The sequence below is a fragment of the Acanthopagrus latus genome, chromosome 16 (assembly GCF_904848185.1).
Source record: "Acanthopagrus latus isolate v.2019 chromosome 16, fAcaLat1.1, whole genome shotgun sequence".
Taxonomy (NCBI): Eukaryota; Metazoa; Chordata; class Actinopteri; order Spariformes; family Sparidae; genus Acanthopagrus; species Acanthopagrus latus.
This window is the reverse complement of record NC_051054.1, coordinates 6,744,214-6,760,529: the sequence shown is the minus strand read 5'-3', so window position 1 is coordinate 6,760,529 and position 16,316 is coordinate 6,744,214. Positions and strand designations below refer to the sequence as shown.

Sequence of the window (16,316 nt, the reverse complement as noted above, 5' to 3'; positions counted from 1 at the left end):
ACTAGACATCTAGTAGAAAACATCAAAATCCAACAAAAACTGAGAAAAAGGAAACATGAACAGAGAAGTTGACAACGCCTAAACTGAAAATGGGACTTAAATGGAAAACAAGCTGATGGTGTAATGAGTTGCAGGTGGAGGGATGAGTGATGAAGCTCAGGTGAGGAGAATGAGGTGAAGAAACAGGAGAACAGGAGCGGAGCTGATTGGCTGGTGAAAACACTGGGAACAGGGCGGGGCTAACGAGGCTGAAGCAGGACAGGTGTGGAGGGAGAAGCAGGCCGGGGAGGAGCACAGGAACACAGGAGGGAAACAAAGTGCAGACAGACCACAAACATCCAGAAAACACAATAAAAGCAGACAGAAATGTCAGAACCACGACAGCTTTAGAGGAGTTGATGGTCACATTTACTTGTTTATAGAGACATGCCAGCTGTTTCCACATGTTATCAGTCTCAGCTAAACTAAAGCTCAATTAAGATAACCTTCCTCTTACACTATCAGTTTACTGACTGAGGACAGGACTCAGGCTTTCTCTTGTTTTATTTAGAGAATGATGATATTTTTCTGATGCATCTTGACCTGGAGATAAAATTCAGTCAGTTCACAGTGAGGTCAGTGTTGATGAAGTGATCCAGCAGGGGGTGATATAGACCTGTTAATGAGGACAAAGTCATGTGAGATCATAAAGATGTGAAATGCAGGATGTTTAAAATGAGGAGAAGAAATGTAAAACAGCTCAAAGTCTAAATTTTCCAGATGGATATTAAAGTGTCACATGATCCTCAAGATGATGAGCTGTCACTCCACCTCACCTCCTCTGTTTCTGTTTCACATCAACAGGTGTGTGTTTGCCTTCTTCAATATATTTTGCATGATTTGAATGCATCACTGCTCCTCAGAGTTTAAGTTCTTATGTCACAGAGAGTCTGAGCTGTTTCCAGTCACTCACACAGAAAACTGCATCAGGATGATGTCGCCAATAACTCTGATTGTCATGTTGGGTTTTCTGAGTCAGGGTGAGAGATTTTGAAAATTTTGGGGGCAAAGTCAGTTTGTTCTTTACACTAGATTTTTGTTTAACTTGCTTATTTTTTCATTTCAGAGTGTTCTGCAAACGATTTCCTGACTCAGGCTGACAAATCCAAGTCTGTTAGTCTTGGAGGAACTGTGACCATCAGAGCCACAGGGAGCTCAAATATTGGTAGCACTCTCAGTTGGTACCTTCAGAAACCTGGTCAGGCTCCCAAACTCCTGATATACTCTTCATCAACTCGCTTCTCTGGAACTCCGTCTCGATTCAGTGGCAGTAGATCTGGTTCTAGCTACACTCTGACCATCAGTGGGGTTCAGGCTGAAGATGCAGGAGATTACTACTGTATGGGTGTTGGTTCAACGTTCACACAGTGATTCAGAGCCGTACAAAAACCTCCTTCAGTCTGACTGAAGTGAAAACGGCCTGCTGCAGGTGCAGAGGGTTGGTGAAGAGACTGTGATGAGGAGAACTGGTCCAGTGAACACAAGAGTCATCAAGCAGAACCACAATGAACCTAAATAAAACTGAAACAGACTCACAGACACTCTTCAGTACACAGTTTTAAACTCTAAGTTCCAGTAAATTCATCAGTGTCTTTATAAATAAGATGTGAAAGTTAAACTCTTGTTGGACTATAACCAGGTATGTCAAAAAATCATTCCTGGTAGCGACACAGTGTGAAATAACAACAGTCCATGTAGGAACACATTTTGTGTTTCATACTTTATACTCCTAATTTGATTAATCCAAATGAATTCATAGCCAAAATGTATCATTTTATTTTTAATTGCCAGAAAGAAATTAAAAAACTAATACTTTAATGGACCCTCAAGTATGTAATAATATCAGGTATCATACTGAGATGATCAATAAAGTATTTTTCATGATGAATATATAATAAAAGAAACACAAAGACACTGACTCTTTATTATTCACTGTTTTATTAAATGATAGTTCATAGATGAAGTTTCTCTTGGAGTGAAACTGATCATATTCAGTTTGAAAGTAAAGAAGAAGAAGAAGAATATGCAGAAGATCAGTATTAGACAGCAACATGCAGACTGAAACACTGAGCAGAGAGCTGTGAAACCTGCAGAAACATGTGAACAGAGGAGATCTGGAGCTTCATCAGGATCTCTATGAAAGCAGCAGCATCATCTCCAGACAGGAAGTGTTGCTGAAGCTCTACTCTGAGCAGCGCTCAGGCTCCAGGCTTTGAGTGACGGGGCTCTGTCCATTCAGACTGGCCTCACAGCTGACTGAGCCCGCCTTCCTCCACTGGTCTGCAGAGAGGCTCAGGGTGCTGCTCCAGCTGTAGCGGCCGTCCGTCCCCAGGACCTCCGGGCTGTGTGACGCCCCTGAGGAGCTGCTGCTGCCCCCCACCTTCCAGCCCAGCCTCCAGGTGGAGGGGAAGCCCCCGCTGGACAGACACACCAGTGTGGCATCTCCCTGCTGCAGCTGCTCTCTGGAGGGGGGGAGGACGGTCAGGGTGGGCTGCACCACACCCACTGGAGGAGAGAGAGAGAGAGGGGAGGAGAGGGGGGAGAGAAGACACAGTCATGAGAGTGAAGGCTTGGTAATAAAGACACATGGCAAACTGCTCGTTTCTTATATTTGATCCAGTCAAACAGAATAAGTTGTGCTGCTGCTGCTGCTGCTGCTCTCATAAATCACTCAGTATCAGACCATCAGACACACCATTCAAGTGGAAATGCAACTAAAAAGCTTCACTGATGAAGATTATTGACGACATCTTCACGTGTGTTTCATAATGTGTGACAGTGAATAACTCGTCCCTGTGATGATTTTCTTCTGTTCAAACTGACGGAGCTGAAACACTCATGTGAACACAGTTCAAACCTTTGTCATCTGTCTCTTTCACTTCCTTTTAACCACATGTGAAATGAACGAAGCGTGAACACAAAGATAAGCTGCATCAACTGATAAAATGCTATTTGTGTTCAACATGAATCACATTTTAAATCTAAAAACATTTTAAATGTTAAACATTAATGAATTTAAGTTAAACTGTTTTGAGCATTTTTCGTTTTTCTTCACAAAACATTAATTGTGATTATTTTCAAGCAGAAAAAAATTCAAATTCATAACAAAGACGAATATGATCAAATGTTTGAGCACTTTGATGTTTCTCAAAATTTTACTGAACATTGAATACATTTTGATTTCTGAAAACTTTTGTCTCAGACTGAGAGATCAGCCTCACTTCAGATAGAAATAAACATTTTCAATAACATACAAACATTAAACTTGATCAGAATCTTGTTCAACATTTGTTAAAAGTTATATTTGCTACTTTTCATATAAAATAAAAATCTCTGGTACTCACAGTCAACGACGAGTTTGGTTCCTCCACCAAAAGTGTACCACAGTGATACAAACTCATTAAGTGGCCGTACAAAAACCTCCTGCACTGTGAACAAGCATCTATCCACTGAAAACACTCTCGGATTTTTATAGTAACACAAAAATATTCATATTTGTTGAATCTACAAAGATTGTTCCATGTTCTGGATTGAAAATATTAAAGAAATAAAAATAATTTCATTCATTTTTCTTGACTTTTCTCCTCCTGACAGAGAAACGATCACAGTCTCCTTGAAACAAAGTCATTTCTTCACAGTTTATATCAGTTGATACATGGTTAAATTAACATGATGCATTTTAATTAATCATGATTTACTGATAACTTATATTAAACATAATAATATATCTCAGTAAACCCTGTGAGTGAATGAAAGGCAGACAAACAGACATATCATACCAACCACAGTGGACACAAACTCATCCTTAAATCCTCGACTGCACTTCTAATGTAAATATGTTCCTCTGTTCCATTAAGATCATAGATGGTGTAAATCCAAGCAGTGTTTCTCCTGATGTTGTGTCCCACGTTGCCTTCAGTGTTCAGCTGAGAACAGAGAAATCATTTCCATAGAGAGGAGGCTTTGCATGGTCAGCTGATCCTCCAGTGAACTGAGAAGGTTTATAGTCCTGTGAGTTCAACACTGCAGGACTCACATCTGTCAGTCAACACAGCAGAAAGCACAACCACCATGACTCTCATCACCATCCTCATCTGGACGCTGGCCTGCTGCTGTTTTACAGGTTGGTTCACTCAGCAACATTTCACACATGATGTGCTGCCTTTTCTGTCATTGATTTCTGCTGATAAATCAATGATTTGTTTCTGTGTGCAGGATGCAGCGGTCAGGTGACTGTGACTCAGCCTCCAGTAGTGACATCTGCTCCAGGATCCACTGTCACTCTCAACTGTAAAGTAAACCCACTTGTAAATTTGTTATGTAGTGGTGATGATTGTCTCCACTGGTATCAACAGAAATCTGGACAGACTCCGAAGCTCCTAATGAAATCTGTGAGCACACGTCATTCAGATACACCAGCTCGGTTTAGTGGCAGTGGAAAAGACACTGACTTCACTTTGACCATCAGTGAAGTTCTGCCTGAGGATTCAGCAGTTTATTACTGTCAGAGTCGCCACAAAATTAATGAAGCTCGGGTGTCCACACAGTGATTTGCAGTCATACAAAAACCTCCCTCAGTCAGACTGCAGAGACTCTGAGCTGTTACAGCAGGAAGCGACTGCAGCTGCTGAAGAGGAAGAGACTCTGACACAGACCACTGAACACAGAGCTGACAGGAGCCTCTCCAAGCAAAAAAAACCCCTGAGAAATCTGCGTACATGAAACATAAAAACATTAACGCTAAGTTCTTTTTTATGCAGTTGCTGCTTTGCCAACCAATTATTTGCTCTGCACTGCAAACACAACATTGACATATCATCACCTTAAATTGATATTGCATCCGGAAGTCACAAAGCACCATTATGATTTAGTTGGCGTTGGAGAATAAAGAGTAAGTCCATTATTCACAATCATTTAGCTTTGTTTTAGGTCTCTTCTGAACAGTTGGGGAAACATCTGGTTCTGTAGCTGCTAATGCTCCACTGTGATGACTATACATGACTATGACAACAGCTGCTATGAGAGCAGCAAGACTGAACCCAAACAGTAAAGTTGCAGAAAGCTGAATGATGAGCTGAATCACACTATAAAGTCCTGTAAAGCTAAAGGGAAGCTGCTGATATTCCCACATTCGTATTTGCTACAAAAATGTCTTCATACTAGCTTAAAGGATGTGTGTGTGGAGCCGAACACTTTGGCTACTTTTTGATTTGAAAAGGGGAACACACATTGAGCTGCATTCAGATTTAGCAGAAACTTTACGTTTGTGTAATTTGAAAGTCTCAAATTCAGAGTTAATGGATCTGGAATTAAGATTTAGCAGGAAAGGGAAACACATTTGAAAAGAAACGTGGACAAATGTCTCTGAGTCTGCGTGTTTTGCTTTTCAATCATTCGCTGATCTCGCAGCGTGCATTATTCAGGACGAGGATTAAATGTGATTGGATTGGTTAAAAGGTGACGTCTGCAGGCATTGTTGGACAGTCAAATTTGGATCTGCTCCAAGGTCAGTGTGGAGACTGTGACGTCAGAGGAGAGAGGTCAACCGGAGAATCAACGACATGGTGGAGTAACTGGAACAGCTGATAACAATGCCATGTAATTTACATTTTTTAGATTCTTCATTTCACTCATTTTCCTATTATCTTTACATTAATAACTCTGATTCCACCTTTTTTTGGGTTGGATTCTGCTGAAATTGTGGCAGGAGATTAATATCGTGTATAATGATTTAGCAGTGATCCTGTGAGCAAACACATTCTTCTAATGTTAATTTTAAGCACTTCTCTGGACCAACATGGTGTTATTTACCCCTTAAAATGCCGTGTGCTGACTTTAAGGGCTTCTCACTGCATGCCCTGACCCTTCTGCACAGAGGGCAGAGTGTAACGTCATGGTAAGATCAAGTGTCAGTGAATGTCCTGAACATCGAGGACTGATGCCGGTGTCTTACCTTTAGCCTCTGCACTCTGATAATCCGGCCTGCACAGTGCACAGCTCCTTCACCTGCACGTTGCTATGTGACAAAAATCAGCGGCCACTTAAACAGTAATATTCTGGTTCATGCCACTTTTATCTTGTATACCTGTTAACTTTTGTCTCTTTACTAAATGTTGGCTGAATTGTTAATTAACCTGAAACACGACTGATTGAAGGCGAGCAAAGGTTGGTGGTGCTACGACTCTGTTTACATGAGAGTCACAGAGGTCAAAGCTCAAGCAGCTCTATGAATGAGATGACTTGCAGGTCAGGTGTAATAAATCATAATGAGCTATAAATGGAGGAGCTGATGAGTCTTGGCTTCAGCCTCTTTAACAAAGCTTAGGTGGCTGCGGAGGAGTCTCCCTCAGCGTGGGATAGGGATAATCCTTTTAGCCAATGCTTTACTAGGAATCAGTTAGGTGACACTTCCTCTCCCAGACTGGATGAGCTCCCAGTGCAAGAGAGGACCAACACTGGATCAAACTCAGTCCTCTGCCTCGGCTCTTGGTGGATACACATCGATCAACGTCGCTGACCAGCATATCAGGATATCTGTCGCTGCTCAGGGTGGAGGGGGGGCCTGCTGGGACACGGACTGAGTTTGAATCATGTTGGAGAAGATGTTGAAGAGCGTGTTGTCGGTGAAATGCAGGGCGTATATAAGGGACTACTGCAAGAGGAACGGTCTGCTGACACTGTCGGTCATAGCCGTGGTGACGGGCTGTGTGCTTGGATTTGTCCTCAGGTCACTGAACCTGTCCACACAGGTAGGGATGAATGGGTGGATTTAAATTCAATGGAGAGCAATGTGACTGGAAGTTACAGTCTTGCGTTTATAGAATGTAGTGTAATATTCAACACTGAGTGTTAATTAACTCAACGTTAATGAAAGGAAGCAACAGCCGGCCTGTCCAGCTCACACCTCATGTGTCCTGACACTGTAGATAAAGCTGGTTATGTCACAGTCAGAGCAGAAGCAGACAGGTGAGTCAGAGAGCTAAGGTATTAGAAGAAGTGCAGAAATAGTTGAAGCAGCTATAACAGATATATATTTTATGTAAACACTGGATCACCTGAGCGCTAGAGAGGGTGTTTCTAATAGTGGTGAACCCACAGCTAAGTTTTACAGCATCTTTTAACTTAACTATACTGTTCTGCTTCATCCTCAGTCTCATAGACTCATGTCTTTGATGTTTTCATTAAAATAAAGCTCTATAAACCCACACTACACTACCTGCTGATCACCCAACAGTAGATAGACAGTTAGCGTTGAGCCAAACATTTCCCTCTGTAGCTGGAGAGAGCTGTGAGTATTGAACTTACATTCATCAGCTCAAAATGAATTATACTGTCGCTCCGTAACAGCTGGATGTGTAACTACTTGCTAAAAAGTTAGTCCTAAGTCCTCAAATTGTGACCACCTGTTATTCTTCAAAGGATAGATGTTATTTACATGATCAGACTTATTCTGAAATGTTTATAAATGTCGGTCTAAAGGCTCTTGACACCATACTGCAGCGATGTAACCTGCTGTGAATGGACCAAGAAGCTCATGTGTTTTTGCAGCAGCTGAATCAATGATAAGTGGACAGCGAGCCCCACGATCGAACCTCGCGTGCTGACAGCAGCCCATAAAACACACAGCGGCATCATCTGCAAAGAAACAAATTTGGGAAACACAAAGAGCATCAAGGAGACAATAGCAATCGATCTCAGAGAGTTACTCTGAATGACACAAATAACCTTCTTTAAATGATTTGGCAAATTGATTTATTGGAGAATTTGATCTCAACAAAAGCAAAAAATATTTGGTCCAAAGAAAGACACCAGTGTTCCTGAAGTGCTGAATCCGAAATTGATTAAATTTAAAGATGATGATGTTGATTGTTGGGTTTCATTCCCAACTCATCCTTTGTTTGGTGGTCAGCCCGACCTTCCCATCGAAAGTGTCAAAATTTGACGAGTTAGAATGACAACTTTCTTACAAACTGGACCTTTTTAAAGGTCTTGTAAATCTTCGGGTGGCATAAATCTAATCTAACGACCGGATTTATTTATTTGTCTAAGATTGTTTGGTTCTGAACTACACTTAAAAAATATCCTGAGAGGATTTTCAGCTTGAGATATCATTTGGTTGGATGGTAAACTTTGAGAGGGCAGACTTTTATGGAAGCAGAGTTTGCTACAGGTGTTTCTCTCTCACACAGGCTAAGATCTACTTCTCCTTCCCTGGAGAACTGCTGATGAGGATGTTGAAGATGTTGATTCTGCCGCTCATCACCTCCAGGTAAGAAAAAGGCCTCACCTGTGTTTTCACTCCTCTGATACACCAAATACTCTGTTGTTATTACAGCCACATCAACCACAGAAAACTAACTAAACCATTGTATTTGCATCACACTTAATTTGGATTTTTGGAGTCCCTCGTCAATGAAAAACTGAGAATTCTGGGTAATCCTGGAGGCTGACTTTAAATCTGATCTGTGAAATAATGCTTCACATCATCCCTTCATCCTTCTCTCATTGTCTTCGGTTTAAAGTTATCAGCAAACTGATTTTAACACAAGAAATCCACAATCTTTAGATTGTATCACATCTAAAAAGTGAACTATGTCATTAAAAGAAAACACACATTGAAACTAAACTAATTAAGTCTTTCATTAACTGTTTTGACCACTTTAAAGTTAATATAATGTTTTCTGTTTTCCCACCCAGTCTTATGTCGGGCCTGTCAGCCATGGACACGAAGGCAAGCGGTCGGCTGGGAGTCCTGACCATCACCTACTACCTGTGGACGACCTTCATCGCCGTCATCGTCGGCATCGTGCTGGTGCTCATCATCCACCCGGGGACGGGCTCAGAAAAAGATGGCCACCATGCAAGTTCAGGGCCTGTTATGACCTCCGCTGACGCCCTGCTGGACCTCATCAGGTGAATACTGACGGACACAAACACAATCACACTATGACAACATGAACATAGAGATAGGAACACTTTCACTCAGATGTTACCTCACTGAAGAGCCATGAGTGCCTACAAGCTCTTCAGTGTAATCCCTCTTTCCATGATGGAAGAGTTTACAGCCATTCAGACAGCTAAGTGAGGCTGTGTCAAGGCCTAGCAATGCTTCAATGCTAACATCAGCATGCTAACATACTTGCAGTGGCAAAGGTAAAAAATAATCAGGTCTCCACAGGTTGGTCCACTAAACCTCCTAGCAAAAAAGCATGTATGGATTTAAAGGGGCCATATGTATAACTTAAGTTGAGAAGGTAAAAAAAATAACTCAAATATTCAACAGAAAACCATAAATGGTGGATCAATCCAGCCCTATTAACTTCCTTCTATATCTTTAAAGTGGATGATAGTTTTCAGTGGATGGTAACTTTTAAGGCTCCTGTTTGGTCCTGAAGGTACTCCTTGCAATATTCCATCAATCGTTGGATGTGTTAGTCAGGATGATGATGCACCTACTGCAGAGAGAGTTCCTGTTGAGACACATTAGATTTCCTGCACATTTTTTGTGAGCCCCTCGCGTAAAAGTTCAAATTGTGCCAGTGGGGATCACCAAAGTCATCCATTTTCATCATCTGAGAACCATGAGTGTCTGCACAAACTGTGCCAACTCAGCTAGCAGATACTGAGATTTGTAACAGGGTTAATTAATATTTTAATCTGCTGCTGGATGAACACTGAAAGGAGTTACTAGGTCTCTCCTCTGGGTACCATGAATATATGTAGCACATTTCACAGAGCAACAGTTTTTGATGTTTAAATAGTTTCTTTTTCCTCTTTATTACTTGTTTCTAAGCACATCCCTCATTAGAAGACATTGTAACCTAACCTGAGTCGTCACTATTTTTTGGAAAAGCTCTGATAACTGAACAAAAGCACTTGAAACCTGCATTTCTGTAAGATGGAGAAAATCCCCCGCCCACCCTGTTCTCAGCTTTCCAGGAGATTCCAGACTTTCACTCCTATGTCATTAGTGTTTTTTTCCAGGATGAGGATTTGCTTTGTAATACCATTTAACACATACGGAAGACCAGTACAGATCAATTAAAGCCAGTACAGCTCCAGTTTAGACCTTGTGACCTCCCTCGGGCTTCATCCGGAACACGAAGCCCCCTAATCCCAAAAGCCCATAGCATCGGTTTGATCCTGGGAGCCGAGACAACAGCTTTCAGAACAAAACAAGTCCGGCTTTGTGCAATTGTCAGCGAGCAAAGCTGAAAATGATGTTTCTTGTAATATTTAGCGAACAGCGGAGATCCAATAAAAAATCTGAAAGAGCTGATAAAATGGGGCACATTTAAATTGATTATTACATATAATGAAAATCTATAATATCTCCATAAAAACCTGGAGGTCTTTCAGTCAGAAGAGGAAGGAAGTGAGCAATAAAGGGAAAATGTGCTTGTGAGATAGTTGCAGCATCACTTCTACGCAGCGAGTCGGCTAAGAATAGAGAGACACTTCTGATCTGTTAAGCCTGCACTTTCTGAGAAGGTCCTTACGCAATGTTACTCTCTGTAAGACAGAGCCTGCAGTCTGGTGGGTGTGTGTGTTTGTGTTTAGGCTTACTGCCGGGGCCATTCATGCCACAGGCTCATTAATACCTTCTTCCAAAAGCCTTATTTAAGCGTGCTGGTGTGCTGCTGTAAGCCAGACGTCAGGTGTATATCCAGTCCAGCTCTTACGTGTTCCTACCTGAGGTCAGTGTCATTGACGCACGCTGTATAAATACAGTCCTGGGACACGATCCTGGCTGTCCCCGTGCGATCTTCACCTTGCTAACATGTGAAGGTCTTCTCGTCATGTGGAAAGTCTCTGCGAGTTTTGTTGATAGGTACTTCATTGGTTTTCATGAGTTGCATGTAAAATAGCAAAACTCAACGTATGTGAAGCAGAAGGAAGGTCAGACTATCAATAATATAACATAAACAGTGTTGTATTCTGATCATTTACTAAAACAAAAGAAGCCTTTTTATGTAGAAATGCTCAATTGAAAGTACATTTCTGCTTTGAAGACTTTATTTGAACTGCCGATAAACATTTTTTTTTCTCGCTTTAACGTATATCTATTTGTGATGCACGATCTTTATCAGACCCAAACATTATTTTCCCAATATTGGTAAATGTCAAACCAATAAACAGAGCTGATAAAATGAAGCCAAGCTCCTTTTAATGACTTTTATTACACCTTGAAAGTTGTTTTTTCGATATGCAAATATACACAGAGAACAGTATGTGTGTGAATAATGGCTGACATAGCTGAAATAATCCATATTGTGCATCCCTCATCTTCATGAACTAAATGCTGATTGCACAGTGTAATATCTATAGAATAATGACACCACTGTTGGTAAGATCAGTTCCCTATAAACGTCACCTTCACTGCACCGTTTGACTGGCAGCGGACAAGATCACCTTCCTCACCTCATCAAAGGAAATTTGAACATTAACAACTCCATGAATATAAACTTTGTTGTTAGAATATTTGCTCCTCTCCTGTTTCCACCGACAAGATTTTTAATTTGACCATCTTCAAAACATAAACAAAGCTTTCAGTACTTCAAGCACTTCAAATTGAAGGTATTTGCCAGACTGTATTGCTGAATTATAATTTTTACTTGACATTATCTGATGTATTTGTTTATTGTCTTTCACAGAAACATGATCCCGTCAAATCTAATCGAAGCAACTTTTCAGCAGGTGAGTGAACAAAGTCTCTTAGTGGCTTTCATTATACTGCTGAATTACTTCAGTGTTCAACATCCTGATATTAACAGCTCTCTGTGTTTGTTCTTTTTCATCCCCCTCCAGTACCGGACCGACCTGGTTCCTATTGTGCAGAGCTCTGATGTTAAAGAGTCTCAGGCCAACTATGTGTACGTCATGCCCGACTACCACAACCCTCAGCTGGGTCACCCAGTCTTCCTGGAGATCACCCCTGCACCCGACATCAAGTACAAGATTGTTCCCAGTACCAGCAAGGGCATGAACGTACTGGGGATCGTCATCTTCTCAGCCACCATGGGTGAGATAATCACAGAGCTCAGAAAACATCTCAAAATGTTGCTTATTTCAAATTAATCCTTATAGTGAGACTTTATAACAACATACTGAAGAGTTTATAGCTTCTTACTTATGAAGAAGTCAGTAATTAATCTTAAACTTCTGTAAATCAATTACAAGCCATTATTTTATTCCCTATTTACAACTTTTGGGTTGCCAGGTTGTGAAAAATCCCCTCTGGCTGGTGTTTATTCTGCTCCACCATGACACTTAGATTTCTTGCTACTTTAGTTCATCAAGAAAACTCAGATAGAAGTTAAAGAGAAAGCAGCACACTAACAACTTATTAAACATAAGCGTGCACCAACAAGCACACAAACAGGCAAAAACAAGCTGATTATATGTTGACCTGACAACCTGTGTCTTCATCAACTCGGTCAACACGACCAAGGACCCCTAACTGTTGAAGACCCAGGAATCCCCCCATTTTCTTAGCAACCAGTGATGGACGAAAGATTCATTCTTTACTAAAGTAAAAGTTCATTTTTGGTAAAATATACTTAAAGCTTCAAAAGTCAAATACTCATTCACACACTAGTTTGTGATAAAGCCAAAGAGACTTTTCACAACCTGGCAAAAGTTATACTTATTAATGGCATATATATGACTCAAAAAGCATGACTTGTTAACCATTAAATTAACACCTGATAAACCCTTGGTCAGAGGTAACTCGTAAGGCACAACCAAAGGCACGTGTGAACGTACTGAATGTTCCCGTTCTCAGGTCTGCTCTTGGGGAAGATGGGAGAACGTGGAGCGCCGCTGGTCAACGTGTGCCAGTGCATCAACGAGTGCGTCATGAAGATCATCAACGCTGCCATGTGGTGAGATAGCACACATGGACACTTTCAAAAAGAGTGTCATGCAAACGCGTCCAAGAAAAGACAGACAACACACACGCAGAGATTACGTGTAAAAATAAACGCCAGAGGGAGTCACAGGTGTTGCCGTGGTGTCCTCCCTGCCTCTCACAGGAGGCGATGACTCAGCTCTTGGATTACATTTGTGTGAATGGAGCTAAGAGGAACTTTCACAAATAGGATTAGAGCTGAATAACTGTAAATACAAATGAGACCTTTGATTCTTGACAACATTTTCAGGGGAAGGCCGTTACCTCTATCAACTTGAAATTGCCCATGTGCACAGAGACAGGTTCATTAAGACAAGTTTGACGGATCTGTCTCAGCTCTGAGATGAATTGCACTGCCAGACTGAGAGTCTTACCTGGCCCAACATCGCCGCATAGCCTCACTAATGCTCTTGTGGCTCAATGTGAGCAAATCCCTTCAGTCAGGCTGCAGAGGAGATGAAGCTGTCACAGCAGGTTAATTTCAAGAATGTGTTGTTACTGTAGCCACAGCGTTTTCAACGAGCGTCCAACATCCCAATCCCTTGTTTTCTTATCAGCTCATAAAACATGAGTGTTGAGGGTGTCCTGAAAAGTTTCGAGGGCAATAAAGAACGACAAACAAAAGCTGCAATGTAATCATTTGGGGCAACTATGACTGTCAATTTATGATGTTGGAGATAAAATTCTTGCTGGCAGTTCCCTGAGGTAATGTCCAGACTCCTTTCTCCTGCTCTCAAGAGATTTCTCCTTGAACAAGACTTGTTTTTCTGGTCACAAACAGGATCTTATTATTTTTTTAAAATGTAAATCTCTGCAGAAGTGATTTCTGTAATGTTGTCAGACACAACCTCTGCCTGTCAGTGGCATAAACAAGGACCTTTAGTGGTCGGAGTTGCCCCAAAGGATTACATTTCAACTGTGTCTCGGCTACCAACTGAGGTGATCTACTGGACCGATTCCAAAACCTTTGTGAAGTTGGGCTACTTAGACTATTTTTGCTACACTAATGCACATTCACTGCCAGAAAGTGAAGAGTAGGACATCCAAGATCATGTTCTTCCTCTTCTCTCCTCCGTGTAGGTACTTCCCCTTCGGCATCGTGTTCCTTGTGGCGGGGAAGATCCTGGACATGCACGACCCGGCACACCTGGGAGAGAAGCTGGGCATGTACTTCATCACGGTGCTGTCGGGTTTGTTTGTGCACGGCCTCATCCTGCTGCCTCTCTTCTTCTACTTCTTCACCCGCAAAAATCCCTTCCCCTACATCAGAGGGCTGCTGCAGGCCCTGGTCATCGCGCTGGCCACGTCATCCAGGTATGAGGACACCGTTTTTGTTTTTACCGGTTCTAGCTGATCATCTTTGGAATGGAGCCCATGGAGAACCCTGACCGTATCGTCTTCCTTTACAGCTCGGCCACATTGCCAATCACCATGAAGTGTCTCCTGGAGAACTGTGGAGTGGACCGGCAGATCGCTCGCTTCGTGCTGCCGGTAGGAGCCACCATCAATATGGACGGCACAGCCCTGTACGAGGCAGTGGCGGCCATCTTTATCGCTCAGGTCAATGAGTATGACTTGGACTTTGGCCAGCTGGTCACTATTAGGTGAGGTGAACTCTGAGCTCATTATCGCTGCATTACAAGTTCTTTATATCACCTCTCTTAATTCTCCCCGACTCTTGTCTCATCAGTATAACGGCGACGGCAGCCAGCATAGGGGCAGCTGGGATACCTCAAGCGGGTCTGGTTACCATGGTGATCGTCCTGACTTCCGTGGGGTTACCGCCTGCTGACATCTCACTGATTGTGGCCATCGATTGGGTCCTGTGAGTACCACAAAAAATGATTATCCTTCAAAAAGCATCTCTGGGTCTTTTAGAGGCTGACGGGGTTATTTTTCCGTCTGATTCTCAGCGACCGCTTCAGGACGATGATCAACGTTCTCGGGGATGCCTTAGCTGCTGGGATAATGGCTCATTTATGCAAGAAGGACTTTGAAAGAGCAGCCGGTGCTCGGACAGAGACTCCGACTCCTTCCAATAATGGAGCTACTAACCAAAGGGTAAGAAGGACAATCTCTGTTTGCTCTGGGCAACATGCACATGTACACGTCAGGGAAGGAAGAGCAAAGCACTGCAATGAAGGCTTTTCTCGATGGAAAAGAATGTTTCCACTCCTCTCTCAAAAGGCCTTGAAGTCTTATGGTTCGTTGCTCTGATTGGTTGAAGCTAGCCCGTGACAGAGTCTGATAAAAACATGGGTCATGCGAATACCCAACAAGTATTTTCCAGTCGCAAAAAAATACTTCTTGGGTGTGTCTATGTATCAAATGTCATGTTACACGCATCTGTGACGACTTAGGAGCCCTGAAAACATAAATTCTGACTGATAAGGTTCATAAGAGAAATCAAGGAGACCAATAACTGAAATTTGGAAAAGATATACACATTTGCAGTGGAAAAAAATGGTGTCAGAATCTATAAAAAACAGTTGTTTTTCCATCTTAACTAACCGTACTGTCTGTGACGTCTTCCCCTCAGAGAGACACGGTCATCTCCTTTGGCAATCAGAGCGTGGCGTTGTCCGACGCTCCTCTCATCGCACACCGCTGCGATTATGTGTTCGATGTGGATGGAGACTGCGTGACTGAGAGACCCGTGGCCTGCTACAACCTCTGCCAAGTCTAGAGCACCTTCACACGACTGGCCCGCAAGAGAAACTGCCTTCTACAGCACAGAGATTCACCTCCCGGGTCCGAAGGAGACCGTCGTCTGAGGCCCACAAAAATCCAGCTTGGTTACAACCTTCACCTAAACCTTCATTACTTGATGCACTGTCTGTGTGCGTTCAGAGGAGACAGGACACATAACACCTAAATCCTACATAGACACTCTGAATGCACCCACAGACGTGATAATGTGCTGCACTGATGTGTAGCAGATGGATTAGTGTTTTTCAGTCAGTGGTAGCAGAGATTCACGGCCATGTGTTCAGACCAAATCAGATTCAGAGTTTTTTTTTTTCCCTGCTACGCCTGATTTGGTCTGAACGAGGCCTTTTTTTAGACTTCAGTCAAGGTTTTGAGATGCCTTAACACGATTTCAGTCTCGACAATGAAGCTGAGAACTTGAAAGACTTGAAAGTAAACAGTAAGTGATCAACAACAAGCAAATTTGTATTTCATTGAAGTGAACCTTTATGTTAGACAATGCATTTATGCATAGATATTGAAACATGAATATGAACATTTACATGGCTTTGATTAGATATGTTTATTTTTATACCTATGCTCTCAACTTTGTTTGTTTTTTAAATAAAACCTGCTTTATTCCAAATACTGTCAACGACTCATTTTGTTTTAAACTGGA

The 16,316-nt window shown here is 42.1% G+C and overlaps 2 protein-coding genes and 3 gene segments (V, D, J or C); 4 read left to right on the top strand and 1 right to left on the bottom strand.

Annotated features, from left to right (window-relative positions):
- Positions 1-16,316, top strand: part of LOC119004914 (immunoglobulin kappa light chain-like) — a 59,547-nt gene that overhangs the window by 16,322 nt on the left and 26,909 nt on the right. The window lies entirely within an intron of this gene.
- LOC119034383 overlaps positions 1-16,316 on the top strand; it is a 39,306-nt gene that overhangs the window by 1,160 nt on the left and 21,830 nt on the right.
- Positions 1-16,316, bottom strand: part of LOC119034385 — a 44,289-nt gene that overhangs the window by 8,174 nt on the left and 19,799 nt on the right.
- LOC119034389 lies at positions 289-1,410 on the top strand. The segment is given in 4 exon segments: positions 289-614; positions 760-843; positions 925-1,019; positions 1,106-1,410. Coding segments are annotated over 4 exon segments (528 nt in total).
- slc1a8b (solute carrier family 1 member 8b) lies at positions 6,642-16,262 on the top strand. The gene is made up of 11 exons (XM_037125343.1): positions 6,642-6,788; positions 8,229-8,308; positions 8,737-8,952; positions 11,694-11,736; positions 11,848-12,061; positions 12,824-12,923; positions 14,030-14,263; positions 14,359-14,553; positions 14,640-14,774; positions 14,863-15,010; positions 15,489-16,262. Exons 1-11 carry the CDS (start codon positions 6,642-6,644, stop codon positions 15,633-15,635), a joined length of 1,659 nt encoding a protein of 552 aa, XP_036981238.1. The 3' UTR covers positions 15,636-16,262.